Source organism: Pan paniscus, chromosome 1 (genome assembly GCF_029289425.2).
Source record: "Pan paniscus chromosome 1, NHGRI_mPanPan1-v2.0_pri, whole genome shotgun sequence".
NCBI classification, from domain to species: domain Eukaryota; kingdom Metazoa; phylum Chordata; class Mammalia; order Primates; family Hominidae; genus Pan; species Pan paniscus.
The window spans coordinates 42,881,529-42,909,446 of record NC_073249.2 but is presented as its reverse complement, the minus strand read 5'-3'; the positions used below and the strand labels follow the sequence as shown (position 1 = coordinate 42,909,446).

General features: G+C 53.4%; 1 protein-coding gene across 4 annotated transcripts; it reads left to right on the top strand.

The window, feature by feature from the left end:
* On the top strand, positions 1–27,823 carry IKBKE (inhibitor of nuclear factor kappa B kinase subunit epsilon). Of its 4 annotated transcripts, none has more exons than XM_003822924.5 (22): positions 193–1,862; positions 2,320–2,409; positions 4,353–4,471; positions 5,488–5,628; positions 6,022–6,151; positions 7,352–7,533; positions 7,852–8,012; positions 8,923–9,033; positions 9,334–9,513; positions 10,117–10,307; positions 11,045–11,109; positions 11,197–11,288; positions 11,623–11,709; positions 15,847–15,922; positions 16,044–16,156; positions 18,894–18,970; positions 21,769–21,808; positions 22,599–22,700; positions 23,968–24,064; positions 24,211–24,323; positions 24,865–24,936; positions 27,046–27,823. In XM_003822924.5, exons 3-22 carry the CDS (start codon positions 4,385–4,387, stop codon positions 27,077–27,079), a joined length of 2,151 nt encoding a protein of 716 aa, XP_003822972.3. In that variant the 5' UTR covers positions 193–1,862; positions 2,320–2,409; positions 4,353–4,384; the 3' UTR covers positions 27,080–27,823. The 4 variants fall into 4 exon arrangements, with proteins under 4 accessions (XP_034801245.3, XP_063453466.1, XP_003822972.3 ...); XM_008976527.5 differs by having other exon boundaries at positions 1,349–1,862; positions 4,357–4,471; XM_063597396.1 differs by lacking the exon at positions 24,865–24,936 and having other exon boundaries at positions 3–1,862.
* Positions 27,824–27,918: the final 95 nt, after the last annotated feature.

Below are 27,918 nucleotides of genomic sequence, written 5' to 3'. Positions count from 1 at the left end.
GGGAGGGTCTTGCATCAGGAAATAAATGCTTTGGTGGGGAACTCACATGCTCCCCCTATCACAAAGTAACTAGGATGTGCAGTTCTCCCATGTGCCAGGCAGGCAGAAACCTGGGAAGACTAGGCTGGGTGCAGTGGCTCACGCCTGTAATCCCAGCACTTTGGGAGACTGAGGCAGGTGGATCAGGAGGTTGGGAGATCGAGACCAACCTGCTCAATCCACCTCACCAACCACACAGTGAAACCCCATCTCTACTAAAAATATAAAAAATTAGCCACTGGCTCACGCCTGTAATCCCGGCACTTTGGGAGGCTGAGGCAGGTGGATCAGGAGGTTGGGAGATCGAGACCAACCTGTTCAATCCACCTCACCAACCACACAGTGAAACCCCATCTCTACTAAAAATACAAAAAGTTAGCCGGGCATGGTGGTGCATGCCTGTAGTCCCAGATACTTGGGAGGCCGAGGCAGAAGAATCACTTGAACCCAGGAGGTGGAGGTTGCAGTGAGCTGACATCATGCCACTGCACTCCAGCCTGGGTGACAGAGTGAGACTCCATCTCAAAAAAAAAAAAAAAAAAAAAAAGCAAGCTGGGAAGACTGGGTGGAACATGAGGATCTCAGGCACTCAGGCACATTCCTCCTGGTCCTGAGGTGAGAAGCTGCAGCAACTCCTCCAGCTGGAGGTGTTATGGGGAGTTCTCTTTATCTGAGCACTAGGCAGTTCTCAGCTCTGCTCCTGTTCTAGTGTCACTGTGGGAGGGGTGGGGCTGGCGGAGGAAACCACCAGGTGTGGCCATGGGAAAGTCCCTCCAACATTCTATAGAAACATGGAATTTCCTGGTTTTAACCATTTCACATCCAACTGCCATCTCAGAGCTGACCAGAGCAGCACAGACCCCTCCAGCCTCCTAGGACATTTGATGCGGGGCATCGAGTTCTGGCTGGGAAGTTGGCACCTGGGTGCCAGCCCCAGCAGTCTCTGAAGAGCATGGGTAAATTACTGAAGTGTGTGGGCCTCCATGCCTTCAATGCCTTTCTGTAAAATGCTTTCCAAGCTCCCAAACAATTCCAAATATATCCATGTCATCCAATCAACCCACAGAGTAGCTGTTACTCTGCGGGTGAGTGAGCTGGCTGGGAGGGGCTGCATGCTGTGTGCTCAGGTCACACTGGAAGGCATCAGCTGGGTCCCCGCGCTTGCTCTCGGACCTCTGCAGGCCTCCTGGGAAGGTGACTCAGATCCAACTTCTAGGACTGGATCGGCATAGCTCCCACACTTCCTTGGGGTTCCTGGGTGTGGGAGCGTGGACTTCCCAGGCAGCTTTCCACTTAGTTAACTTGCCCAACCTGCTCTGTTGACTCTGGGAAGAGCCCTGAACTTCCCTGCTCCAGTGAACTGTGGGAGATGCCAAAACAGCACCCAGCTGCCCATCAAGATTACCAGAAGGGCCCCAGTTCCTGGCTTCTCTGTGGCTCACACTCTGGTCCTATTGCCTACCCTTGGGAACTCAGAGCATCCTCTTTCTCTTTTCTGCTGAGCTGGTGGCTGCACCGAGTTGCCTCTGTCTCTTTAAGAGAGAAAGAGAGAGCGAGAGACGGAAATCAGGAAGTGCGAGAGAGCTGAGAGCCAGGACTCAGTGCTGAGCTTGGTGTCCCACTGCCACAAGGAGGCAGGGAAGAAACCCACTAGTCCCAGCTCCTGGGGTGGCACAGACATTGCAACTGGCCCTGCCTGTGGGTCCTAGGGGCCCTTGGCTACCAGGAGGCTAAGAACACTGCTCATGAATGACAGTGAGCCCTGAAAGCTCTGGGGGTGTCACCCAGTCCCACAAGCCTGCATCCCCTGCAGTGGAGATGGGGTGAGTGTGCAGCGTGTGGAGGGGGGTGGGGGTGGAATCAGGGGCCAGACAAGGGGCAGCTGCAGGGCAGCTCAGCCGGGTGCAGGGGTGTGGGCTTGTTGGCGGCGGTGCTCTCACATACAGCGTTGTGTGTGGCATGGAGGTGAGCCACCACGGGCCAACCACAAGCCCTCCCTGGGCTCTGCTTACCAACACCCAAAGCCAGCGATCAGCACCCAGCGCCTGCCCTCACCTTTCCCGGGGTCTTTCTCCCTGGCCGGAGTCTCAGGAGTAGGAGACGCTGGGAAAGGCTCCCTGAACAGTTTGGGAATAGAGCTGGAAACCCCCAGCCCAGCCCTGTGGGGGAAGGTGACAAACAGGAAAGGGTTAAAGGGCTAGGGCCGGCGGCCTTTGATGGAGGCTGAGAAGCAACTGCACTGAGGGGCGCCTCTCATCCGCCCTCCTCTTTCCGGTGTAGCTCAGCTCCTGGACGTGCCACAGACAGAAAGCATAACATACGCTCGCCAGGAAGAGCCTTTGCCTGACTCAGGGCAGCTCAGAGTGTGGGGTAAGTGCACTTGGCCACAGCAGAGCCCTGAGGAGGGAGGGGAGGGGAGAGGTGGGTGGGTGGCGTCTCACATGCTTCACTGTCCACTGCTCATTCATCCAACCACTGGCTGAGGGCCACTGAGCCCTTCTTTGCACCAGGTGCTTGGGGTGGTGGGGGGAGGATCTGCAGAGCGTGCAGAGTTAAGCCAGATGTGCCACAACCAGAGCTCGCGGGCACAGAATCCAGGGGCACACCGCCTGTCTGGGGCTCTGCGCTTTGCACCTCACTGCCTATTATCCCAGAGTCTTAAGCTGTTCCTTGCCCAGTATCAGAGCCCTTGGCCTTGATTTCAGCCTGCTGTGCTCCAACCCCAGCCCCAGCCCCCAGACCTGCTGGCTGGCTCCAGCCTCAGCGGGGAAAACCAGACCCACTCATTCATGCTGAGCTACTGTGTTGTCTTCAGGAAGCCTCTCAGTACCTCAGTTGCTTCTGTGTAATGTCCGCTCCTACCTGATCTGAAACTAGGAGTTGACCACCGATCTCTTCAAGGGGCCTCTGGCTCAATGAAATGACATTATCAAGGATTTGCATTTTTAAAAAAGATTACACAGAGAAAAAGTTCAGAGCGAAGGAACATAGGATTCCAGGCATGGCAACCCTCAGTTTGAGAACCTGTAAGATGTTAGAACACGAAGATGCCTTTTCTAGTCTAGCGTTATTTAAAAGTATTTAAGTGGCCAGGCATGGTGGCTCACACCTGTAATCCCAGCAATTTTTGGGGGAAGCCCATGTGGCCGGATTGCTTGAGCTCAGGAGTTCAAGACCAGCCTGGGCAACATGGCAAAAACCCATCTCTACTAAAAATACAAAAGACAGCCAGGTGTGGTGGTGCACACCTATGGTCCTAAGCTCCTCAGGAGGCTGAGTTGGGAGGATTGCTTGAGCCCAGGGGGTGGAGGTGGCAGTGAGTCATGATTGTACCACTGCACCCCAGCCTGGATGACAGAGTGAGACCTTATGTCAAAATAAAAAAAAGAAAAAGGAAAAAGAAAGTATTTAAAGGATGGTGGCCCTTCTAATGCTTCTGTCCCCAGGTATCCCAAAAAGGCCAGCACTGGCCTTATTTTTCAAAGAGAAATTGAGTTTAACTTCTGAGGATACACTTTCTGGTACTAATTGCTTTAGGAGAACTAGGCTTTGGGGAAAAGATGAGGACAAAGATGGGAAACAGAGTTGTAGGGGGTTTCAGATTCTCCCAATGGCTGAATGATGAATTTTGCCTCCCCTATACCCTGCTCTCACACACACACCCACACCCTTCTCCCCAACGCCCTACACACATACACACACACACACACACTCACACACACACACACACTCTGAAGCAGCCCCATCTCTCTTGGAGCAGTACTGGCCCGGCTGTCAGCTCACAGCAGCAGGAAGTGGTGGGCCTGGCAGGCAGGCCAGTGGGGGCTGGGGGAGTGGCTCTGGACTCATGTTGCAATCCTGGAGATTTGTGGTGGTGTGGGAGATGCTCCCTGACCCTGGGCCCTTCCTCCTATACTGTTTCTGCTTCCTGGGACAATCTCAAGCCTGGATGCCAAAACCCCAGAATCTTCAGTGCTGGGGAGAGGTGGTAGAGACAAGAGGTTTGTCTCTGCAGAATGACCTGCCTCAGGAGGGGCTTCAAGGGAACTTGGGGAGCCAGGACAGGCAGCAGGTGGAACAGGTGCCGGCTGTGGGCTGAGGGCTCAGTGGGGGCCCTCTTGTTGTGCTGTGCGTCCTTTTGGGGAAGTTACTTAACCTTTCTGTGCTTCACACTTCCCCCGCTCCCTTGCTTGTGGAATGGCCACATGGAGCCCTTCTTAGGGTAGCCTTGGGGCACAGTTACAGGTCAGGCCACCAGCGGCCACCCTGTGCCAGGAATGGAATCCTGGGCCCCCAGCATGCTCTTTCTCTAGGCAGAAGGTGACCAGCCAGCTCAGGGCAGGAGATGCAGAGCACAGCCAATTACCTGTGGCACACAGATGACCTGCTGGGGCAGGGGGCCACTGCCAGTGTGTACAAGGCCCGCAACAAGGTAGGAAGCAACCCTGGCCAGGCCCTGTCCAGCCCAGCCTTGGTCCCCTCATGCCTCAGAAGCTTGCCCAGTCAGCCCCCAGTGGGCATTGAGGGTGGTGGGACAGGGACCTCTGGATGTTGTGTAGCACACTCATACTGTGGGTTTGAGCAGAGGCATAGGGAGCTGAAAACGGCTCCTTGAGAGGATGCCTCTGTCGGGCACGAGTTGGAGCAAGAGAACTGTGAAGTAACAAGGCAAACATCCGAGGAAGGTAACAGCAAATGGGATCTAGGAATAGCAGAGTGGGGAATTAGGCCTTGTTTGGATTTATCCTGCGAGAATGTATGAGATGATATCCACTCTGTCTTATTCAAGAGTGGTAGCCGGCCGGGCACAGTGGCTTATGCCTGTAATCCCAGCACTTTGGGAGGCCGAGGTGGGCAGATCACGAGGTCAGGAGATCGAGACCATCCTGGTCAAGATGGTGAAACCCTGTCTCTACTAAAAATACAAAAATTAGCTGGGCATGGTGGCGTGCACCTGTAATCCCAGCTACTCAGGAGGCTGAGGCAGAGAATCGCTTGAACCTGGGAGGCAGAGGTTGCAGTGAGCTGAGATCTTGACACTGCACTCCAGCCTGGGTGACAGAGCGAGACTCCGTCTCAAAAAAAAAAAAAAAAAAAAAAAAGAATTGGAGCCATACAGACCAGGTTCCAATCCCTTCCCTGCTGCTAACCCCAGGGAGTGTTAGCTGCCCTGTGATGATTGTCAATAGCAATTGTAATAATGACAACAAGCCATCCCCTGCAGGAGATCAGAGTGTCAGGATCTTGTCACCTCCCAGTGCTGGACTCTCTACCCCTTGAGAGGGAAAGGCGGTGCGGATGGGAGCCCCCATCCAACCAGGCTAATCTCTGGGGTTGGGCTGGCCGGAGAGGCTGAATGGAGGCCCAGGAGAGGGTGGCTGCTCCCCTGCGGGAGTGGGACATGTGCTAATCCCATGCTGTCTCCCACTGCTCCCTCCCCAATGGCAGAAATCCGGAGAGCTGGTTGCTGTGAAGGTCTTCAACACTACCAGCTACCTGCGGCCCCGCGAGGTGCAGGTGAGGGAGTTTGAGGTCCTGCGGAAGCTGAACCACCAGAACATCATCAAGCTCTTTGCGGTGGAGGAGACGGTAGGGCCGGTGCTTGGTCAGAGAATGGTCTTGTCCTTGACCCTTATGGTCTGGGGAGAATCAGGCCACATGATAACAGAGATTTGGTCCCATGCTCATCAGCAGGTCAGAGACAGCAGGCAAATTGCAGAAGGGAGCAAAGGGGGCAAGGGGGTGGGGGCGGTGCACTGGAAAGGAACGATGGACAGAATCAGTACCTAAGCAGAGGGCTTCCTGGAATAAGTGACTTTGGATTCCAGTGTGTGGGATCAGTGTGAGGCCAAGGAGGGAAGGCCAGGCCAGAAGCTGGGACCTGGAGAATGGGGGCTCTGGGCTCCAGGCTGAGCCACTTCTTCCTGGTTGGGGGGGAGGAGAAGTGCCGTCCTCATGAGCCCCTCTCTGTCCCACCCATAGGGCGGAAGCCGGCAGAAGGTACTGGTGATGGAGTACTGCTCCAGTGGGAGCCTGCTGAGTGTGCTGGAGAGCCCTGAGAATGCCTTTGGGCTGCCTGAGGATGAGTTCCTGGTGGTGCTGCGCTGTGTGGGTGAGCCCCTCCCTGTCCCTGCCTCCACCCTCAGACCAGCAGCAGGCCTGGGACAGATGCTGACAGGACTCAGGTGTCTGACTCCTGCTAATCATTCCATTTAAAATTCCAACTTAAAAATTAAACCTAAAAAAGATTGTACACCAATGTTCACAGCAGCACTATTTACAATAGCCAAAAGGTGGAAACATCCTAACTGTGAAAACAAAATGTGGGAGGTACCTAAAATAGAATATTATTCAGTCTTAAAAGGAAAGAAATTCTGACACCTGCTACAACATGGATGGACCTTGATGACATTATGTGAAGTGAAAAAAGCCAGACACAGAAGGACAAATCCTGTATGATTCCACTCATACATTCATAGAAACAGAAAATACCATGGTGGTTTCCAGGGGCTGGGGGCAGAGGAGAATGAGGAGTTGTTTAATGAGTACGGTTTCAAGTTTGAAGAATGAGGCCGGGTGCAGTGGCTGATGCCTGTAATCCCAGCACTTTGGGAGGCCCAAGTGGGCGGATCATTTGAGGTTGGGGGTTTGAGACCAGTCTGGCCAACACGGTGAAACCCTGTCTCTACTAAAAAAAATACAAAAATTAGCTGGGTGTGGTGGTGCATGCCTGTAGTTCCAGCTACTTGGGAGGCTGAGGCATGAGAATCGATTGAACCTGGGAGGCAGAGATTGCAGTGAGCTGAGATTGCACCACTGTACTCCAGCCTAAGTGTCAGAGTGAGACTCTGTCTCCAAAAAAAAAAAAAAAAAAAAAAAAAAAATTGGAGAATAAGAAAAATTCTAAGATGGATGGTGTGATGGTGGCACAGCAGCGTGGGTGTGCTTAGTGCCAATGAAGTGTACACTTAAAATTGGTTAAAATGGGAAATTTCGTTATGCATATTTTACCACAATTGAACACCTAATCAAAAGAAGTAATACAAAGAGGGGTGCTGCGCTTGAGGAGACAGAGCCACCACCCATCTTGGTTTCCTAGAGAATCCAGATGGCACCTCCATACCCTAGTGTCCTTGAGATGCCCTCCTAAGCCCCATGCGCGTCTCTGCCCTTCTGCCTGTCCCATGGCTCTGTCAGCCCACGGGAACTCCTGTCTCTCTGGACGCAAGGACAGCCTTCCCACCAAGATGAGCCTCAGACACTAGACTGTCCCCGGCCAGAGCCAGCTAGTGGCCTCCCCATCTGTCCCCAGTGGCCGGCATGAACCACCTGCGGGAGAACGGCATTGTGCATCGCGACATCAAGCCCGGGAACATCATGCGCCTCGTAGGGGAGGAGGGGCAGAGCATTTACAAGCTGACAGACTTCGGGGCTGCCCGGGAGCTGGATGATGATGAGAAGTTCGTCTCGGTCTATGGGACTGAGGAGTACCTGGTGGGTGAGCTGCTGGAGACCCGCTGCCCTATGCTGAGGGCTCCCCTTGCCTTGTGAGCCCCCCAGAGCCCCCATGAGGGGGTGTGGCCCACCTCCTTCTTCCACAGGAGTTATGTCTCTCCCCTGTACCCCAACCAGAAGAATGCATTCTGTTCTCTGAGATGGAAAAGGTGAGGCTGACACCCATTTTTAAGATGACAAAGGAGAAGGATTTGAACAGTTCTGTTTTCACCTGCAGGTGGTGAAAGGGGGTCTGACAGGTCTCAGGCCCTTGCCAGCCCTCCTGCTCCATGGCCTCGTTCTGGTTCTCTCCCGCAGCATCCTGACATGTATGAGCGGGCGGTGCTTCGAAAGCCCCAGCAAAAAGCGTTCGGGGTGACTGTGGATCTCTGGAGCATTGGAGTGACCTTGTACCATGCAGCCACTGGCAGCCTGCCCTTCATCCCCTTTGGTGGGCCACGGCGGAACAAGGAGATCATGTATGGTGGAGCACAGGGCAGGGAATGGGGCGGACTGGCAGTCCCCTGGCCCTTCCCCCACCGGTCCTTGCTGTGTCTTCTGGTCCCCTCACACTCCATGGCCCTCCTCTGGTCCACCCCGCAACCCAGGCTCTTTGTAGATCTCTTTTTGTTAATGGGATCAAACAAGCAGCTGAGCTCTGCCCAGGGCTGATGGGAGTCTGTGAATATGCCCTATGTTAGTTCAGTGCTTCATTCTAGCCCTCTGCTCCCTTACTGCTCTCCTCGTCTCAACCGAAGCTCAAAGAGTGACTTGCCTAAGGTGGAAGAGCTCACCAGGGGCAAAGGTGGCAGCTTCCTGTTCCCAGGTCCAAGGTCTTTCCATGGTTTTGTGCCATCGGACAGGGAAGTAGCAAGTGGCTGGAGACAGTAGCGGCTCCCTCTGGGTGCACAGCCCAGAGCAGAGGAGATGTCAGCTGGCTTAGTGGGAAGGTTGCTGCACCCGCCTCAGCCCCGGGGTCCAGCTGTGTGGAACCTATATCAGGCCCGCAAAAGGGGCAGAAGACCAGCATGGACGGGGGTTGTCAGGGAAGGCTGGACTCTGAAGGGAAAGAAAGAGGAGAGGATACTGGGGCCATGCATAGCATGGGCAAAGGTGTGGAGGAGGCTGGCCAGGCTGAGGGAAGTGTAGCAGGGGGGAGAGGCAGTGGACAGGGCAAAGGTGTCTCTACCTGAAGCAAAGGGCTCCAGGAGGAGTGCTGAGTCAAGGCGCTCTCACAGCTGAGAGCCAGGTTTCTCACACTCCATCTGTCAGGCACTTTGGGGTAGCTGGGTGACTTGAACCTGTGCTCCTAGCCCTTTGTGCTGAGTGTGTCGTTGCCCGGCAATGTGATAGCTGGGGATCCTGCTGACCTGGCCTTCCTCCCCGCAGGTACCGGATCACCACGGAGAAGCCGGCTGGGGCCATTGCAGGTGCCCAGAGGCGGGAGAACGGGCCCCTGGAGTGGAGCTACACCCTCCCCATCACCTGCCAGCTGTCACTGTGAGTGTGACCCTGCTGGGGGCTGATGCTGGAGTCTGAGCTGGGTGTCACTTCTCTCTGCTAAGTCAAGACTTCTGAGGCCTGTTCCAGCAGGTTCCGGGCATGCTGCAGGCTTGGGCACACCACTTTCCCATCTGGTTGCTGGAACGAGTTCTTCCAGCTCTTCCTCCCCAACCCACCCTGCCCCACCATCTTGGTCCTAGCTCTTCAGGACATTCTCTTAGAACGCTCCTATTGCCTGCTTAAGGAGGATAGGTCTGGGCCCCCGCCCCTGACAGTCTCCATGTCCTGGGAGGGCAGGGGGCTGCAGAGCCAGCTGGTGCCCATCCTGGCCAACATCCTGGAGGTGGAGCAGGCCAAGTGCTGGGGCTTCGACCAGTTCTTTGCGGAGACCAGTGACATCCTGCAGCGAGTTGTCGTCCATGTCTTCTCCCTGTCCCAGGCAGTCCTGCACCACATCTATATCCATGCCCACAACACGTAAGTGGGGGCGAGGGAGGGAAGCGGTGAGAACCTTCTCTACCCAAGCAGCAGCGCATGTCCAAAGCAGCATCTCCCACAGTACGTTCTGAGGAGTGTGTACATAGGAACGCTTCCAGGTCCAAACGTAGTTGGGAAAAGACTAGTTCTACAAAGTTAAAGCTAAACAGGTTTCCTTGCATGTACTTCAGAGAGTCAGTACCTTTTCTAATGCTAATATGCATTATACATCTGAGAAGTGTGTGCGTGGTGCATGTTGGCTGTACATTTCCTAAAGGTACTGCTCATAGTACCCTTGATTCCTGGATAATTTTATAAAACTAGGTAAATTTTAATGGCAGTGTGACAGGAAGAGGTGCAGAGGCAAAGGCTGGGTATTAGGACTCCTGGGACCTGTTCCCACTCTGTCTCCATCACTATAAGATGTGAACTCTCCCCTTGGTCTCTCCATCCTTGATGACAGAGAAAACCACCCCCGTCCCTCCCTCTGCAAAACAGAGCCCTGTCTATGGGCAATGCTCAGCTGGGGCTTAGGCCACCCTAGCCCCCTGCCTTGCCTACTGACACCCCCTGCCCTCTGCTCCCCACCTCGGCTGTGTCTAGGATAGCCATTTTCCAGGAGGCCGTGCACAAGCAGACCAGTGTGGCCCCCCGGCACCAGGAGTACCTCTTTGAGGGTCACCTCTGTGTCCTCGAGCCCAGCGTCTCAGCACAGCACATCGCCCACACGACGGCAAGCAGCCCCCTGACCCTCTTCAGCACAGCCATCCCTAAGGGGCTGGCCTTCAGGGACCGTGAGTAGAGCCACCTGGGCTGGATCTTTCTCCTCCCCACATTTTCCTCTGAGACAGGAGTTTGCAATCCAGGCCATTGGTTACTTTTCTTTGTGGGTGTTTCTTTGGGGCCACAGGGAGCAGGAGGCAGATGTGGGTTCTAATTCTGCAGACGCCTCTGAGATGCCACATGACATGGGCTGGTGGCTTGACCTCCCTGGGGCTTACTGGCATCCTCAGAGCTGTGGAAAGAGCTCCAGTGGAAACAGGGAGATCTGGATTTAATGCACTTTCCATAATCTCTGATTTGTGGGGAAGCCTCAGGCAATTTGTGTTGGAAGAAGCCCAAGTCTGAGCTCCTGGAAAGAAGGGAAGGGGGTCAGGGGTCCAGAGCTTGGGCCTTTCTCCAAACTCTAGCAAAAATGTCCTTTCTTCTCACTTGAACAGTGCAAGTTTTATCCTCTTTCTCTGAGGCTAGGAAGGGGTATTCACCTCAAAACCTGTGGACAAGAGGGTGATTTAGTCCATTTTCAGCTCTTGGACATGAGGAGGTAGTTCTCAAAAGTGGCCGCAAGGTGGCAGTGAGGGATCACAACTTTAAGTGCGGCTAAGGCTGGCAAGGTGGGAGGCTCAGGGTGAGTTGTGAAGCCTGAGGTGGGAGATTGGCAGTGAGGGGTGAGTGTGAGCTGGAAATAATGAAAGATAAGCCGACCCAGCACCATACAGGCAGGCCCCTCAGACAGGGTCTTTGTCTGCAGCTGCTCTGGACGTCCCCAAGTTCGTCCCCAAAGTGGACCTGCAGGCGGATTACAACACTGCCAAGGTGAGGGGCAACCCCCAGGTGGCAGGGAGGGGCATGACCCAAGGGTAGGAGGTGTGGGACCTGGCCCTGTGCATCTCTGTGTTTCAGGGCGTGTTGGGCGCCGGCTACCAGGCCCTGCGGCTGGCACGGGCCCTGCTGGATGGGCAGGAGCTAATGTTTCGGGGGCTGCACTGGGTCATGTGAGTAATCATGAGGGCTGGGCACAGAGGGGGAGGCGGGCAGGAGAGGGAGGCGGACAGGAGGGGGAGTGGGCAGGAAGGGGAGATGGGTGGGGGGGTGGGCAGGAAGTGGAGGTGAGCAGGAGGAGGGGGTGGGCAGGAGAGGGAGGTGGGCAAAGAGGGGGAGGCGGGCTGGAGGGGGAGGCGGGCTGTAGGTGGAGGCAGGCCGGAGGGGGAGGCAGGCCAGAGGGGGAGGCCGGCAGGAGGTGGAGGCCAGTATCCTGGGAAGCTGTCTGCATGCACGGTGCTGAGTCCCCCGATCAAGGCAGCTCTGACTCAGTCTCCCCTTGGACAGGGAGGTGCTCCAGGCCACATGCAGACGGACTCTGGAAGTGGCAAGGACATCCCTCCTCTACCTCAGCAGCAGCCTGGGAACTGAAAGGTGGGTGTTCGCCTCAGGCCAGCTGGGACCTCTCAGCCCTGCCTTGTCTGCTCCTCACCCTAGATACTTCCAACAATGCACCTCTTCTCCCCAACCCAGGGCTACTGCCTTCCCTGCCCTCCTAGAATAGAGGGCACCCGCACCCTATCCCTTATCCCCACCTCACCAAATAACTGCAATGGCTCCCCCAAAACCCAGTCCCTCACCTGCAGGGGAAGGGGCCCATGGGGGCACAGACTCTCCAGGTACCAAGGTGGCCTCCCTATCCCAAGAAGGGGCTTGTGTCCTGCCAAGTCCTTCTCTGAATGATTTAGAGTGCTCACCCTATGCCAAGTGCCAGCAGAACTCTAGGGGGAGGACTCACACCCACGCACAGTTCCTGGATGTGACCAGGATGGAGATCCAGGTGGTCTCGTTCTCCATGCCTCATCTCCTGCTTTCTCTGAGTCTTCAACTTATCCTTGCCTTCCTTGGGTTCCCTGCCCCAATCTTTGGAACCCCACTCCCTCCACTCCCTTGTCTTGGGCTAATAAGGGGGGATGGGTTGGAAAAAGAGAGAGACCGGGCAGGAGGAAGCCAAGTGGAAGGGTCTGGAGTTGGGGAATGTGGGAAGACTTCATTGGCCAGAGCACGATTGAGAAGTAGGCACAGCACCCCAGATCCTGGAAGGCACGAGGCCATGGTACGGGTGAGGGTGGGAGCTCTGCAGCCTAGGGATGCCACTGGTGGCGGGAGTCTTTGGGAACAGAAGATCAGAGACTGCCCATATGCCTGAAGGCCCCCTCCTCCCGCCACCCCCAGCCCTTGTCCTCAGGGAGCTCCAGGGAGTTTCCCAGCTGTGGGCTGACTCATGCAGCCCCGCGTGCCTCCTGCTTCGCAGCAGCAACGCAGTTGATGGGGCAGCTGGGAGGTGGAGGAGCAGAGAGGAGGAAGAGGAGCATCTCCAGATAACAGGGATGGAGTCTCCATCCAGACTGAGCCCCTCTCAAATGGTGACAGAGAGTAGGGTTCAGTCAGCAGAACTGCAAGTGAATCTCCTTTGAGCAGAGCTCTGTCCAGGGCACAGAGGGGGCTCCAGGGGTAGATGTGGCATCCTGTCATTCAGAGAGGCCCATGCTTCCTCCGGAGCAGCTAGCCCTTCCTGGACATGTGAGGGCTGATGGGATTGTTGGGTAAGAGGAGACCTGAGATGGGTAGAGGCAACCACGGAGGCCTTCCTGAAGGATGAGGCTTTCAAGGCCAGAAAGAAGAAGAATACCTCAGGCAGGAAGGTCTGCGCAGAGACAGAGAAGAAAAGGGCCCTGTTCGGGGGAAAGGAGGGGATGCTGGGGAGGCTTACTGAAGCCACAGTCATGATGGCAGATAGCCCAGAGCTAAGCCAGAGGCGGACAGAGGTGGAGGTGAGGAGGGGAGGAAAGAAGGCATAGAGGCCCTGAAGGAGTCCAGCTAGAGAGAGGTTGGACCCCAATAAAACAACCAGTAGAGAGCCATTGTAGATTCTTGACCTGGAAAGATGTGTTTGCGAAAGCTTTTTGGGTGTCTGTCTGCCCACTTGCCCTGGATGGATAGGCATGGTGGGGAATGGCACGCTGGCCTGGGTCTGGCGTCCTGGCATCCTGGTGTCCGCTGGCTGCTGTTCCCCTGTTCTGGCTCTGCAGCCTCCTCCAAGGTGGCCTCCGTGGTGTGTCTAGAGAGCTGGGGTCAGGCAAGTGCCTGCTTTGAAGCCTATTTCAGCCTCCCATCAAGGAGGAGGATGGTGAGCAAAAACAGTTGTGAGCAGGGAGCCAGAGGGCCAGGTGCAGCCTCTTCTCTTAGTCTGGGTGTGGCTCCAGCCCATTGTCACCTTCCCCTACCTGGGCCTCTGTGTCCTCATTTTCAAAATGAGAGGGTTGCATGATCTCTGCGGCCTCCCAGCTGCCACATGTTGCAAGCCCATTCTTGCCTGAACATCCCCAGACCTGTAGATTCTCCTAAGGGCTGAAGACACTAGCTCCACCCGCAGTGGAACCAGGTATTTTCATGAGCTGAATGTCACACTGGAGGAACCCAGCACCTCATGCCAAGTGGCCCACCTTTGCCCAACCTGGTGACTCACCTCTCCCCCAGTGTGCATATCCTGCCTCAGGTTCCCCAGGACAGGTCCTTTGGTAGAGCAACCTTGCCTTTGTCCCAAATCTCCCTGGCCCTCCTGGGCAGCTGCTGCCATCCACAGACACTGCTCAGGCAGCCAGGACGGGCTTTGGGAATCCTAGGGCTTCCCCCAGCCCCGCCACCAGGCAAGACATTCCAGGCAAGACTTCATCTCCAAGGTCCCTTTTGATCCCTATGAACATCTTATTGTGTCGCAGGAAGGAAATTTGTCTCCTCGTTTTATAGATGAAGAGCCTGAGGCCTGGAGAGCTAAAGGACTAACCCAAGGTCATGCAGATAGCAAATGCCAGGACTAGGACTCGAACCCATGTCTCCTGACTCCCTGTGGAGATGTATTGGGTCCAGCCTCACCCTCTTCTGCCGTCAAATTTCCCATGCCTTAAAATCCATTTGTGCACTCAGTAACGCCTTCAGCATCCGTGCACTGACGGACTACCGTGTGCCGAACACGTTGCTAGGCACGAGACGTACGAGGAGCAAAGCGACGGCACCCCTGTCTTCAAGGAGCCTGCAGTTCATTCCTGATTCTCTCTTTGCTCAGCTCCCCTCTCCTTCCCTGCTCCTCCATTCCCAAGCCAAAATACACAGCATACTTTTTAAAAATCATGATTGTTACTAAAATGTATATACTAATGGTAGAAAGTTAGAAAACAGAGATAAGCAAAAATAAGAAAATTAAAATCCCATAACCTACTATCTAGAGACAGGTTATCACACCTTAGGAGTACACATCCTTCTAGATATTTTTCTACTATGAGTAAACATTAACCAACATGAAATGATAGTGTATTTGCTGTTTTATAACCTGTTTTTGGGATCACATCTGCTGTCCCACCTTCTGGACTCATCTAGAGCTTCCCCTTGAAGTTGTTTGTCTTGTCCTTCTTTCTCAGCATTTCCTGTAAACTGGGAAGTTTAAAAAAATTTTTTTAGTATTTTATTTTATTTCTTTTCTTTTTTTTCAAGGCAGGGTCTCACTGTGTTGGCCAGGCTGGTCTTGAACTCCTGACCTCAAGCAATTCTCCCACCTTGGCCTCCCAAAGTGCTGGTATTACCGGTGTGAGCCACCATGCCTGGCTTTTATTTTGTATTGTATTGTATTGTATTGTATTGTATTGTATTGTATTGTATTGTATTGTATTGTATTGTATTATTATTTTTGTAGAGACAGGGTCTCACTGTGTTTCCCAGGCTGATCTCAAACTCCTGGTATCAAGCAATCCTCCCACTTCTGCCTCCCAAAGTGCTGGGATTACAGGCATGAACCACTGTGCCAGGCCTAAACTGGGAGTGCACAAGGCTAGATGGATTCCAGTTGAACATTTTTTGCTAGAATACATTATTGATGATGCCGGGTATTGTATGTTGACATACCACTGGCTGGTGATGGCCTGATTCCTCTACTGTACCGTTACATTGTCCCTGTAGAAGAAAGAAGCAGAGTGGTGTGACCTTGTCACCGTGCAAATGCCCACCCCATTATCATCCATCATTGCTTGTAAGGCTATGCCCCAGAGAACGATTTCACTGGGCAGCAAGATGATAATGTTCTAACTTCTGATATATCATTGCCTAGTAGTCTACAAAATATAGCTTTTCCCTCATCAGAAAGCTATTGGTTATCAAGAAATACAGTTTCTACTGGACAGGAACTTAATTCTTTCTCTTTAGTTACAAAGTTTCCTGGTAAGGAGATCATTAATAGCAGCCTTGCATCATGGGCCCGTGAATTTTCATAGACTCAAGGTGTTACAATCTGTCTCAACCTTTATTCTTTGCAATACTCAACAATGTCACAACTTGGGTGAGCAGGGCCCTTGTAAGGATGGCGCCTCTGTCCCAAACACAAAACTTCCCAGAGACCCGGAGAGCCACCAAGGCTGTCCCACAGATGCTATGCCCAGCATGTGCCAACAGAACTCTCTGCCTCCCACCTTGGCTGCTCCTAAGCCCCCAAATGTGGCCTTTCTCTTTGCTTCCCTCAAGGTTCAGCAGCGTGGCTGGAACGCCTGAGATTCAGGAACTGAAGGCGGCCGCAGAACTGAGGTCCAGGCTGCGGACTGTGAGTGAGGCTGGAGGGCAAGGGCTTAGCAGGATCAGAGCTGGGGGCCCGTGTTCCAGCCAGCCTGCCCATCAGTGCCCAGGCTGAAGACCCCACGGGGGTCTGCCTTTGTGCCCCACAGCTAGCTGAGGTCCTCTCCAGATGCTCCCAAAATATCACGGAGACCCAGGAGAGCCTGAGCAGCCTGAACCGGGAGCTGGTGAAGAGCCGGGATCAGGTACATGAGGACAGAAGGTCTGTGGGATTTTCCTTCTTTGTGGGGTGGGAGTGGGGGAGTGGGCAGCTCCAAAGGTCCAGTAACCTTTAGCCTTTTAGACGTCAGCTTGCATTCCCCTTTCTCTTGGCAAGGGTGCTAGGGCATGGGGGAGTATAGGGAGACCCAGCAATAAACAAGAACCCCCCGACTGCCCCAGACACCAGCCAGGAGGAGAAAAGGATCTGGGGTCCTGCACCCATCTTGGATTTGAGGAATGCCTTGGGAATCTTAGCAGGTGCTATAATTCTGAATAAAAGAAGACTTTAGTTCCCTTTCTCTGTGTCAGGCCCTTGGGTAGGTCCTCTCACGTACAGCATCTCGTTGAATCCTGAAAACAATAATGATGCTATGATAATGCCCTTTTTATAGAACCTCAGTCAGTGAGGTTAACTTACCCTGAGTCACAGCCAGTAAATGACAAATGACAGAGGTGGCTTCAGGTCGGGTCTGTCCACCTCCAAAGCCTATGTTCTTGGCCTATGCCAGGCAGGGGTTTACAACCTTTAAGGCACCACTCTCCCTTTTAACAGACATAAAAATACCCCCCTCCCCCAGGCCCCAGCTGACTGTGTGGAGCCGCTGCCTACCTTGCCGCTTCTGACCAGGGGATGGGTGGTGCCCAGCGCGGACCTCCTCCCCATTCTCTGGTGCCTACTGTAATCTGGGCCTATCCCCATCCATCATCCCATGCCCTCAATTCTAAATTCAAACAGCTCTGAACACCACAGGAGTTTTTCTTAACTGTTTTGGCCATAAAACCTGACCTAAACCAAATGAGGCTCTTTATGGAATTTATCCCACTTACGGTGAATGTTCTTGTGGTTCTTTGGAGATGTGAATGTGTTTGATTAGGAGTTGATGCCCTGCTCGGGCCATTCCACAATACACTGTGTGGGTACCAAATTGCCTTTCTGATATCAGAAGACGATTCTCAATTCAGAGCACATTTGGCCCCGTCCTTTTGGATGAAGGCTGCAGATCTGAGGCCCTGTCCTTTTGGATGAAGGCTGCGGATCCCAGGCCCTGTCTTTTGGATGAAGGCTGTGGATCGAGGCCCCGTCCTTTTGGATGAAGGCTGAGGATCAAGGCCCCATCCTTTTGGATGAAGGCTGCAGATCTGAGGCCCTGTCCTTTTGGATGAAGGCTGAGGATCCCAGGCCCTGTCTTTTGGATGAAGGCTGAGGATCGAGGCCCCATCCTTTTGGATGAAGGCTGTGGATCCCAGGCCCTGTCTTTTGGATGAAGACTGTGGATCTGAGCCCTGTCCTTTTGGATGAAGGCTGAGGATCGAGGTCCCATCCTTTTGGATGAAGGCTGTGGATCCCAGGCCCTGTCCTTTTGGATGAAGCCTGAGGATACCAGGCCCTGTCTTTTGGATGAAGGCTGAGGATCGAGGTCCCATCCTTTTGGATGAAGGCTGGGGATCCCAGGCCCTGTCTTTTGGATGAAGGCTGTGGATCGAGGCCCCGTCCTTTTGGATGAAGGCTGAGGATCAAGGCCCCATCCTTTTGGATGAAGGCTGCAGATCTGAGGCCCTGTCCTTCTGGATGAAGGCTGAGGATCGAGGTCCCATCCTTTTGGATGAAGGCTGTGGATCCCAGGCCCTGTCTTTTGGATGAAGGCTGTGGATCCCAGGCCCTGTCTTTTGGATGAAGGCTGTGGATCCCAGGCCCTGTCTTTTGGATGAAGGCTGTGGATCGAGGCCTCGTCCTTTTGGATGAAGGCTGAGAATCAAGGCCCCATCCATTTGGATGAAGGCTGCAGATCTGAGCCCTGTCCTTTTGGATGAAGGCTGTGGATCCCAGGCCTTGTCTTTTGGATGAAGGCTGCGGATCTGAGGCCTGTCCCAGCTACTTCATCTTCCACCCGCATGTTCCTGGCGGGGCAGGCTCCTTCGGCTGGCAGAGCCCTGGAACAAGCCTGTGCTCTGTTCAGAGTCAAGCTCCAGAAATAGCAGAGATGGGGTCACTTGGAGGTGCTGCAGGGAGGAAGTGGAGCTACATAGGCCTGTGGGTGAGGAAGAACTTTTCCCAGACACTCCCGACTTCTCAAACAAAGTGTTTGTTTCCAGCCTGAAAAGGGGAAGGAAGAAATAATAATGACCTTCAACCCCAGAACAAGAAAGTCCTCGGGAGATCATCTCCCCAGTTCCTCTGCCTCCGGGCAGGACTGAGGCCTGTTGATTCATTCTTGTTTTCAACAAGGATTATTGATTCATTATTTATGTTAAGTTTCTGCTGTGTGCCACACACTGGGTAAACCAAGAAGCTATATTCTTCTGCTTTTTCCAGTTGACCAGAGAGAGATTTAACTCCCCTCTATCCCCAGCTGTCACTGCCAGACACGCTCTTAGGTTTCAGGGGCCTAGGCTCCTTCCCAGGGCCTAGTCTCACAACTTCTCATGTAGTAAAGGCCACGTTCCTGTTGCCCGTCCTGCTTGGCTTCCTGTCTCTCTTATCTCCTACTTAACTCATGCTGTGAGTGCATGTGTGTGAGAGAGGAAGAATAAGCCATGAGAACGAGAGACGGCTGGCTGACTGTACGGGGTCTCAAATAAGCCTAGAGACGGGACAGCCACCTCCACTCCCAGACTGATCCCCCAAAACTGTGGCTGTGAGGCTCCTCCCCTATTCCACTGCCACCCTTCCCCTCCCTCCCTCTTTCCTCTGTGCTATTAGATTCTTCCAACACCTGGTCCCTGTCTCCTGCCCACAGCATCCAGCAGATTCAGTGCTGTTTGGACAAGATGAACTTCATCTACAAACAGTTCAAGAAGTCTAGGATGAGGCCAGGTGAGCCCGGGGAGGGCAGATGCCCCTTCTCTCTCCTCTGTCTCCCTTCTTTCTTCTTTCTTCCTTTTCACTGGTGCTACCAGTGGCCACTAACCTCCAGCTAAGTGGCCACTAACCTCCAGCTAAGTGGCCACTAACCTCCAGCTGGTGGTTCTTGGAGGCCCACTAAGCGGATGGTTCTGTGCAGCTGCTCTAGGGGCAAGGCCCCTGTCTGCAAGCTGCCTGCAGGCCAGTGGGGGACGTGAAACCTTTACATGCCTGCCTGTTGCCACATGAGAGACTTGGATCACATGGTTGGGGGATCCAGTGGGCTGGGGCCTGGGTGCTGTAGGAGAGGTGGTCCTGGAAAGAGATCTCTCACCTTGGCAGGGTACTTTAAAGTATAGAATGTCACTATCCTTTGTGTCCTTGGGACACTGAGACAGTCAGGTTTTCCAGAAAAGGGGGGGTCAGGAGAAGTCCCATTTTGAGTCACTGGGTCAGGCATTTTAGCTGCTTGATCCATTAATCCTCACAAGGATGCTGTGGCAGGGGCAGCCCATTTACAGGCTCGGGGGTGGGAAGCTGCTTGTCCAAAGTGACTGCCATTGTGGGGTAGTGCAAGGGTGGGACCCAGGGAGGGCTGGTGAGGGGGTTGGAGGGAGCCTGCGGAGGCTCCAGTTGACTCTTCAGGTTGGGGAACTAACACACCAGGAACCAAACCTCCCCCTCCTCTCCCAGGCCCCAAGCATTTCCTAATCTGTAGGCTGAAGGTCTTGGGCTTTATTGCCAAATTCTCTTCTCTCCTTGGGATTATCTAAAAACCACTGTCCAATAGAAATATAATGCCAGACATGTATGTAATTCTAAGTCTTCTAGTAGCCAATTTTTAAAAAGTAGAAAGAAACAAGTGAAATTAATTTTAATGTGTTATTCAACCCAATATATCCAGTGTCATTTTAGCGTGTAATCAATATAAACAAAATCACTAAAGAAATACCTTATATTCTTTTTGTGTTATCTTCAAAATCCCACGTGTATATATACACATAAATACATAACTTATTTCCTTAGCAATTCTGTTTATATTGATTACATGCTAATATATATATTTGAGACAGGGCCTTTGTCACCCAGGCAGGAGTACAATGGCATGATCACTGCTCACTGTCGCCTCAACCTCCTGGGCTCAAGCCATCCTCCCACCTCAGGCTCCTGACTAGCTGGGACTACAGGATGCTTTCCCATCGCTTTATTTTTTATATTTCACATATATATTATTCATATATATATTATTCACATATATATAACATTTATAACACATCTCTATTGGGAAACTAAATTTTATATATGTGTGTGTGTATATGTGTGTGTGTGTATATATATATATATATATATACACACACACACATACATGGAGCTGGGTGCAGTGGCTCATGCCTGTAATCTCAGCACTTTGGAAAACTGAAGCGGGAGGATCACTTGGGCCCAGGAGTTCAAGACCAGCCTGGGCAACATAGCAAGACCCCGTCTCTACAAAAAATAAACAAAACTAGCTGGAAGTGGGCATGCGCCTGTAGTCCTAACTACTTGGGAGGCTGAGGTGGGAGGATCACCTGAGCCTGGGAGCTGGGAGTTCGAGACTGCAATGAGCTAAGATCACACCACTGCAGCACTCCAGCCAGGGCAAGAGCGAGACCCTGTCTCAAACAACAACAACAATAACAAAACCTCTAGGCATCGTTACCCTCCCCATTTTATAGATGACAAAACCAAGACACAGAAGGGTTAAGTAGCCCAAGTAATCTAGGTCCAGCTGCTTTTAACCATCCCATTTTACAGCCTCAAAGGAGTTTTACTTCTATTGGTCTTTAAGAGTCCTTTATTAAAATTAAAAATAAACCCCTAACTGTTAAAACCCAGCGTGTTGAAAGATACCATTTTTTAAAATGCCCGGTGGTCTTCAGGCTCTCTTGCATGAGCCTCACGGGACTCCCACGTGGCACCTGTGATGGATGAGGAGACAGGCTCAGCGAAGTGAAATCACTCGCCTAGTGCCGCCTGCCAACAGGAGGAAGGGCTGAGGTTTGTCCCAGGTCTCTCGGACTGTACACATGCTCTCAGCTGGCCAAGTGCAGGGCCCAGGAGGGGGACTCTGCTATGACAGGAGTGGGATGGGGAGGCCCTCAAAGTGAACTGCCATCATCATTTCATCTTGGGGCTGCCGCCACCCTGGAGGCCCATTCCTGCGAAGACCAGGAGGGGGCAGCATCTCCCTAGTGCATGAGCCTTAGGGCCCTTCAGGAGGCAGCCAAGGCCATGAAAGCTTCAGCCTTTCTGGCAAAAGTGGCTGGGCAGAGCGGGGAGGTAGAAGGTGGTGGCCTGATTTCTCCAGCTCGTTGCAGGTAGAGCCCATGAACATTCAGGCATGGGACCACCCAGCTGCAGGCATCAGTCACTCTGGGAGGGTGCTGGATAAGGGGCTATGGTTGACCGAGCCTCCTTCTAAGCCCACTTCATCCACCAACTCCCATCTGAAGCATCCCCCACGTCCCCACCCCGGCCCTGCACTGCAGGCTGCCTTCCCCTGGGGCCCTCACACAATTTCCCCATGGCTTCTTGAGGCCCTGGCTTTGTCCTAATCAGCTATTCCGGTGCTAGCTTCACTCCTCTGCCCCTCCTACTCCGCTGGGCGGTGAGTTCCCGTGAAGCAGCACAGGCTGGGCCGTCTTCATCTTTTAACTGTCTCTCGATCTTTGCTGCACTCTGTTTCGTTGACTGATTGAATAGGTGACATCTGTTCTGTCTGTTTCCTCCAGGGCTTGGCTACAACGAGGAGCAGATTCACAAGCTGGATAAGTGAGTGGTCTGTCCTCCGGCAGACGGGTGGGCAGGAGGGTGGGTGTCCGCAGGGCAGAACGATTCTCAACACCAGGGGAGAGGCAGTGAAGGGCCCTGTCCCGGACTGCAGCTGAGCAGAGTTGGGGATAACAGGTTATCTGGGGCCAGGGGAGGGAGTATGCATAGCTTAGTTGGAGGGAGACTTCTCAGATGCAATCTTGATGTAACTGGATTTACTTCTGGTATGGACAAGACTGTTTGCAGGCTTTTTTTTTTCTCTAGTTGTCCTCACTGATGCACCACTTACCACTTCCTGCTTCTGCCCTCTGCCTGAACCTTCCCTGCCTCCCCCGGCTCCTCTGTCTCCCATGTTTCCCGGACACACTCACGTCCAGGAGGCCCTCCCTGATTTAATGGTTATCTGGGAACTCACTCCCCCAGTTCTACAAGCACCCCGACCCCTTTTTGTCTCACACACACACGCACTCACACACCTTCTTTCCACGGCTGCCTCACTTTCCCTTCCCTTTCCTGAGGACTAAGCTTGAGCACATGTGTGTTCCCTGAGGATCCCCTGTGCGTCTCCCACATCTCCCTGTTGATGTGGGCTTTGCTGGCCACTGCAGCCTTCACAATCCAAGTGTGTGACCATCCTTCCTCCTTTCCCAGAGACATAGCCTTGCTGTGGACGCAGGGCTTGGGCACTTACGACGAGGTGGTGACGGAGACTGACGGAGACTGAGGGATGGTGGGCTTGTGCATAGTGGTTCTGGCAGCTCATCTGCACCTTGGTTCCCTGTCGTTCTAGGGTGAATTTCAGTCATTTAGCCAAAAGACTCCTGCAGGTGTTCCAGGAGGAGTGCGTGCAGAAGTATCAAGCATCCTTAGTCACACACGGCAAGAGGATGAGGTAACAGCCCCTCCTGAGCTCCTGGAGCCCAGGGCCTGGCCTGGCCCTTCTAGGCTTCAGAGGACCCAGGGCTTTGTGGAGCTCTGAGGCAGAGGGAGGAGTGAGTGAAGGGGTGTGAGCAGATGAGTGGTTTTCTGTCCCTGGGTGGACCAGGCAGTTGGCTGGGAGATTTCTGTAGCTCAGCTTATTTACTCCTACAACACCTGCCCTATACAGTAGATATCATCACCCTATTTCCTAGGTGAGGAAACTGAGGCTCTGAGAACAGGTCTCCTCTGCACATCCCATGGCTAGTAAGTGGCAGACCCAAGACTCGTATGTGGCTCTGCCTGCCTCTACAATCTAGATTCTTCAGGGCTTTTGAGGGGTAAAATCAAATCAAATCTGGATTCTTTCTACCGTTCCACCTGGTTATATTGAGAAGTCTCCTTTAGGAGAACACTAGGTGTCCCTGGGATAAGGACAGTGGCAGTGGCCCTTAAGTAGAACCTTCTGTCACACTGTCCCCTTCAGGAGTTTTGGGTTCCACCTTCTCAGATCAGGCCCACTCTCCATCCCCTGCCTGTGTGAACATTGGCCCCTCCTGAGAAGAGAGGACATTTCCCACGTGCTACCACGTGGCCTGTAGGACCTCACCTTGTTATGGGGCTGAGACCTTGGCACTCACCCGTCCTCATATCAGAATACCAATGCCTGCTTCTCCTACTCCAACCCACCACACATTCTGGTGTAATTGCTCTGGAGCAGGGCTTGGATGTCAGTGTAGTACAGCTTCTCCAGGTGATTCTAATGTGTGGCCAGGGCTGAGCACCAACCCCTGATTTAACGGCTCTGGGCCTTGGGGAAAATGTTCCTGCTCCTTCCCTCCACTTAGAGATAGGAGAGAATTCACACTGGAAATGAGAGCGTGGGCAGTTCCCCACACTGAGAGCCCTGGTGTGGGCTATCCTCTGCCTCTCTGCAGCCTGACTGGTGCCACGCTCACCATAGGTGGCATGCGTCACCCAGCCCCAGCCACATGTATGTTGTTGGTACTCCACACTACGGCCCTGAAGGGGGCCTCCCAGCCTCAGCCAGCTGTGTGCTTCTGCATTATTGCAGTGGGGCGGGCAAGCGTGGAGGGCACAGCTGGCAGGGCAGAGGCAGCGAGGGAGGCAAATACCCGGGACCCACCTGTGTCCATGTGTGGATCCGATGGCAGCTAGGCGAGCCCTGGGGAATGGGCTGAGTCCTGCTCTAATTCTAAGTCTCTGTGTGTTCTCTTGAGGGTGGTGCACGAGACCAGGAACCACCTGCGCCTGGTCGGCTGTTCTGTGGCTGCCTGTAACACAGAAGCCCAGGGGGTCCAGGAAAGTCTCAGCAAGGTGGGCATGGCAGAAGGATTCTAGGTGCTCTGGGGATGCAGGCTGGGGCGCTTGTTACCCATGTCTTCCCCTCCTCAAGCACTCCCCCTACCCAGCCACACATAAGCTGGCTACTAATTGCTGACCAAAGTATGGCTTCCCTGCAGCTCCTGGAAGAGCTATCTCACCAGCTCCTTCAGGACCGAGCAAAGGGGGCTCAGGCCTCGCCACCTCCCATAGCTCCTTACCCCAGCCCTACACGAAAGGACCTGCTTCTCCAGTAAGTGCTGGGGAGAAAGCGGGTGTGTATCTGTGTGGAAGGGGGTTGCAGGGAGCAGAGTATGCTGAGGTTAGAGCCTGAGGGGTTTGGCGTCATGCCAAGCCTAGGAGGCAAGATTAAAGAGACTAGCTGGGCGCGGTGGCTCACGCCTGTAATCCCAGCACTTTGAGAGGCCAAGGTGAGCGGATCAATTTGAGGCCAGAAGTTTGAGACCAACCTGGCAAACATGGTGAAACCCCATCTCTGGTAAAAATACAAAATTTAGCCGGGTGTGGTGGCAGGCACCTGTAATCTCAGCTACTTGGGAGGCTGAGGCATAAGAATTGCTTGAATCCAGGAGGCAGACATTGCAGCGAGCCAAGATTGTGCCACTGCACTCCAGCCTGGGCAAGGGAGCAAGACTCCGTCTCAAATAAGCAAACAAAAAAGAATAAAGAGGCTTCTCTGGTGGGGCTGCGGAGGAGGGTGGGCCTCCCAGGAAAAGGGTCTTGTCAGGACAACTTCCAGCCTCAGCCGCCTCTCCTGCCTCTGCCTTGGGCAGCATGCAAGAGCTCTGTGAGGGGATGAAGCTGCTGGCATCTGACCTCCTGGACAACAACCGCATCATCGAACGGTAAGGAGCTTTCACCTTGTGTAGGTCAGGGCTGGGTCTTCAAGCTACCCTTGCCTGGGGGGGTGAAGAGTCCCCAAGCCTGCCCATGCAGGTTTGATGACACATGTCCATTTTCCAAGAAGCCCTGTTGAAGCTTAGGCGTTTTCCACAAATGAGTTGACATCCTCAGGAGGTGTAGGGTTCACTTAGAGCCTTTAAAATGTGAGCCTCCATGCTGTCAGGGAGATGGGGGCCTGGAGGCATGGGGTTTGTGCCTGTGTCCAGCTCTGCACTCCATATGCACTCTGTGCCCAAGCTGCCCCAGATGCCTCCTTGAATCACAGCCATCCTCAGGATAGGTGCTGTTTTCATCCCCATGTGCTACCCCAGGAAGCCACAGCGCAGACACCTTGGATACGATGCCCAAGGCCGGTGTTTCTCTGGCCTTGTGGGGCTCCCGTCCCTCCTGCCAATGCTCATGGGCCAGCCCGGGGCTGCAGGATCATCTCCTGATTCGACTCCCCTCCTTGGGGTGCTGAGGGGTCATGAGAGGTTGGTGTGGGAACGCAACAGGGCTCCGACTCTGAGATTGAGATTTTGCAGACCAGTAAAAGTTCTTTCTTTTTTTTTTTTCTTGTTTTTTTTTGAGACGGAGTCTCACTCTGTCACACAGGCTGGAGTGCAGTGGTACTGTGTCGGCTCACTGCAACCTCCATCTCCTGGGTTCAAGCAATTCTCCTGCCTCAGCCTCCTGAGTAGCCAGGATTACAGGTGCCCACCACCACACCCAGTTAATTTTTATATTTTTAGTAGAGACAGGGTTTCACCATCTTGGCCAGGCTGGTCTCGAACTCCTGGTCTCAGGTGATCTGCCTGCCTTGGCCTCCCAAAGTGCTGGGATTACAGACATGAGCCACTGCGCCCGGCTACGTACCAGTATAGTTCTAAAATAAAACTCGAGAACAACAGAGTTACCAGCTGCTCACATAACCAAGTAAGCACATTTGAAGTAAAAAAAAAAAAAAGCCCTGTCATCTAGTAACCCCACTTTATAAAACACATTTTACCATCAAAGAGAGATAACCTCAGGATAAAGGATGGTCCTTGCTTGCCCTGAAGGCCAGCGGCCCTGTTTATATACATGTACACACGTGCACGCATCTCCCACTCCTGCCTGTCATCCTCGTGTCTGTCATTTTCCTGTCTGAGAACCAATGGCAGGGTAGAGTCAGCAGAGATTCCTACAGGATTTCAATCCTGACCCTGCTTCTTACCAACTGCGTGACCCTGGGAGGTGTGTTCAGCTTTGAGCTTCAGTTCCCTCCCCTGTGAGACAGGAGTAATAATTTCTACCTCATGGTGTTGACATAGGGATTTAAAAAAATGAGATATGCAAGGTGCTTGCGGGTAGGGGGGTGTGGAGGGAAGGGCTCACTAAATGTTACTTCTTCCCCAGAGGCCACTCCAGTCTCACACTAGAATTGGGGCCAGGAGGTAGGGAAACCAGGAGCAGAGCTTGTGGTTTGTCCCCAGAGTTTCAGAGGGTCCTTGGGTAAGGGAGGAATCTCCTCCCTGTCCTGTTCCAGCAAGAGAACTCATCCTCTTAAACACCCAAAAAGAGGATATTTGACAGCTTCTTGGAAGGATTTTCCAAAACAGCCCTCTTGGTCAGGAAGTTCTAATTTTAGTGCCAACAAAAATTGCTCTTGCTGTGATATGTCATCTATTTGCAGATAGCTCAAAACTTTATTTTAGTGAATTTTCACTTCCTTATTCAGAGCTGTAGCCAAAGAGCCAAATGAATCCATTTAAACTCCTTTCCCCTCCTAAACCTTGGCTACACAATGGAATCACCAGGGGAGCTTTTAAAAGTACAGATGCCTGGGTCTTGCCCCAGAGACTCTGGGTACAGCTTGTGGTTAGGATTTGCATGAGCTTTCCAAGTGATTCCAACATATAGTCAGAGGTGAGAGCCAGTGGGTTCTTGTCAGGGAGTGAGGGTGCTACAAGGGGAGAGCTGAGGACTTGAATGGCTCAGTGTTCTTGAAAGCTAATTGTGCTGGGCCCTGGAGTGTGGTCTGCAGGCCTCTCCAACAGGTGGGCACTGCTAGCCTGTACCTTTTCTTGTAGGCTAAATAGAGTCCCAGCACCTCCTGATGTCTGAGCTCCATGGGGCGCATGAGGCATCCTGAAGCATTAGAATGATTCCAACACTGCTCTTCTGCACCGTGAGACCAACCCAGGGCAAGATCCCATCCCATCACATCAGCCTACCTCCCTCCTGGCTGCTGGCCAGGATGTCGCCAGCATTACCTTCCACTGCCTTTCTCCCTGGGAAGCAGCACAGCTGAGACTGGGCACCAGGCCACCTCTGTTGGGACCCACAGGAAAGAGTGTGGCAGCAACTGCCTGGCTGACCTTTCTATCTTCTCTAGGCTCAGGTACTGCTCCTCCATGCCCATGGCTGGGCCGTGGGGAGAAGAAGCTCTCATACGCCCTCCCACTCCCTCTGGTTTATAGGACTTCACTCCCTAGCCAACAGGAGCGGAGGCCTCCTGGGGTTTCCCCAGGGCAGTAGGTCAAACGACCTCATCACAGTCTTCCTTCCTCTTCAAGCGTTTCATGTTGAACACAGCTCTCTCCGCTCCCTTGTGATTTCTGAGGGTCACCACTGCCAGCCTCCGGCAACATAGAGAGCCTCCTGTTCTTTCTATGCTTGGTCTGACTGAGCCTAAAGTTGAGAAAATGGGTGGCCAAGGCCAGTGCCAGTGTCTTGGGGCCCCTTTGGCTCTCCCTCACTCTCTGAGGCTGCAGCTGGTCCTGGGACATGCAGCCAGGACTGTGAGTCTGGGCAGGTCCAAGGCCTGCACCTTCAAGAAGTGGAATAAATGTGGCCTTCGCTTCTGTTTCTGGTGGCTCTCCCTGGGCTGTGTCTGCAAGGCAGGGAAGGCTCTCAGCTGGGTGTGCTTGGCAACCAAGTGGGGTCTGGGCGGGGATCTGTGA

What these genes read in the sequence shown, in the direction of transcription:
- IKBKE (XM_003822924.5), top strand. Translation starts at nt 4,385, where the DNA reads ATGCAGAGCACAGCCAATTACCTGTGGCACACAGATGACCTGCTGGGG. An exon ending in ATGGGACTGAGGAGTACCTG is followed by an intron (nt 7,534 to 7,851) that starts GTGGGTGAGCTG and finishes TCTCTCCCGCAG; the next exon opens with CATCCTGACATGTATGAGCG. An exon ending in AACAACCGCATCATCGAACG is followed by an intron (nt 24,937 to 27,045) that starts GTAAGGAGCTTT and finishes CTTTTCTTGTAG; the next exon opens with GCTAAATAGAGTCCCAGCAC.